The 1882-nt window shown below is 39.0% G+C and overlaps 1 protein-coding gene across 1 annotated transcript; it reads left to right on the top strand.

Moving 5' to 3' along the window:
* The first annotated feature begins 343 nt into the window (after window positions 1-343).
* On the top strand, window positions 344-1181 carry WALSEDRAFT_70913 (hypothetical protein). The gene is made up of 2 exons (XM_006960848.1): window positions 344-444; window positions 891-1181. Exons 1-2 carry the CDS (start codon window positions 378-380, stop codon window positions 1010-1012), a joined length of 189 nt encoding a protein of 62 aa, XP_006960910.1. The 5' UTR covers window positions 344-377; the 3' UTR covers window positions 1013-1181.
* Window positions 1182-1882: the final 701 nt, after the last annotated feature.

The following is a 1882-nucleotide window of genomic DNA, read 5'->3' as shown; positions in this document are numbered from 1 at the left end:
CATATATCCGAAATATATTTTGCACATAAGTGTTGATTGTGATTGTCTTGTTATCTGCGATACCGGAGGGATCGAACATCCAAAAGCGCGGATCCTTAGTATCTAAATGTTGACCACAAGCTTACATCCCCTATGCAGTTGGACAGGAAGAACAGCTTTGTCCTGATTGATAATTGCAGACGAAAGTCGTGAGCACGGATGATACATAAGTCCCACATAACATATCGTGCAAAACGTTTGCAAAATAGTGTGGAGACAAAGTCTTCAACATATCTCCACCTATGGAGGATGTGGACAACAATCTCATATCTTTGAACTCCATTTACAACATCTGCATTCCATAATGTCTACCGTTCGTTTCCCGAACGCCAGTCTCAATGTTAGAGCAAAACCCACTCGTTTGCATATATCACTCTCATCGTTTAGTATTACAAGGAGAAAAGCGTGAGTAAAGCATACCATTGACCCGTACAACTGTAGAAAGCTCACACTAGTGTATACCAACCGTAAGATGGGAGATACTTTAACGGACAAGTGAAACTTACACCGAATTAAAATGAGGCTACCGTCGCTGTGCTGCGTACGTTCCAAACTATGAAAACATTTTGAGAATGGTCCACATTATTCATGAATCTATTTTGATACCCTTTTAGTGCGTTATAGGTGGAAGGGATTTTTGATACAAAACGTCCCATGATCAGTATGTTTTACATTACAAACTTACGTTCAACCTTGGGCTTTCGATGACAAAGAAAACGGTGGCGGTAAAATTTATAAAAGGACATATAGCAGAGTATCATCGATATTATGACAAATATGTGTTTGACATGTTGCTCAATGAAGCAGGCCACGTGGTACACGGTGTTCTGTGTACCTAATCCCAAACGCAGAACTCTCGCTGTTTCATTCGGCAATCTCATTGGTATACGCTTTTAGACCTACCTCCTCTTACACCCAGCAAAGTCGTGCACTCTTAAGTCTCAGATCTTCAATCATCGAAAGTTTGTGGTAAGAGTGCTTTGAGCGTGTACCGATTTTAGAAGTACAACGTTGTGAATTTTACTGAATGAACGAACATACATGTTTCTATTTAATTATCTAACCTTAGGAATGTCAAGAATAGTTGTAAAACTGAAAATAACAAGTTCAGTACTGAAAGCTTAATATAAAAGTAATTTGAAGACCATAAGCGACCATTTTAGCTACTACATAAAATCACTAAATATCATTTGTTTTTGCCAATTATCATCTACGCCGGAGAGATGATATGCGTATGTCTCGTTTACAGTGTAGTTGGTATTCTTGTCTCGTTCGGCCATGGTATTAGTGATTTACAGAGGAGTACAAATCGTTGGGGGTTTCGATCTCGTCATCCTCTTGTACTTGACTGGTGAGGGCATCTTATTTTTATTGGAAACAATTGTAAGTGGAAATTGTGAAATTATGATATTTATAAGATAGCTTGGAACAATGTAGTCAAATAATGCTCCTGAGCTGTCTATGGTGGTAAAAGGACTCTTCAAGATGGCATCTACTAACAAGACATGGCTTGCGTTATTTGCGCGATTCAACTGTTTTCTTTTACTCACGCTTTTCTCCTTGTAATACTAAACGATGAGTGATATATGCAAACGAGTGGGTTTTGCTCTAACATTGAGACTGGCGTTCGGGAAACGAACGGTAGACATTATGGAATGCAGATGTTGTAAATGGAGTTCAAAGATATGAGATTGTTGTCCACATCCTCCATAGGTGGAGATATGTTGAAGACTTTGTCTCCACACTATTTTGCAAACGTTTTGCACGATATGTTATGTGGGACTTATGTATCATCCGTGCTCACGACTTTCGTCTGCAATTATCAATCAGGACAAAGCTGTTC

This window comes from Wallemia mellicola (assembly GCF_000263375.1).
Source record: "Wallemia mellicola CBS 633.66 unplaced genomic scaffold WALSEscaffold_56, whole genome shotgun sequence".
NCBI classification, from domain to species: Eukaryota; Fungi; Basidiomycota; class Wallemiomycetes; order Wallemiales; family Wallemiaceae; genus Wallemia; species Wallemia mellicola.
Note: the sequence above shows the minus strand (reverse complement) of the source record. Positions and strands in the feature narration are given on the sequence as shown.

What these genes read in the sequence shown, in the direction of transcription:
- WALSEDRAFT_70913 (XM_006960848.1), top strand. Translation starts at nt 378, where the DNA reads ATGTTAGAGCAAAACCCACTCGTTTGCATATATCACTCTCATCGTTTA. An exon ending in AGTATTACAAGGAGAAAAGC is followed by an intron (nt 445 to 890) that starts GTGAGTAAAGCA and finishes TCCCAAACGCAG; the next exon opens with AACTCTCGCTGTTTCATTCG.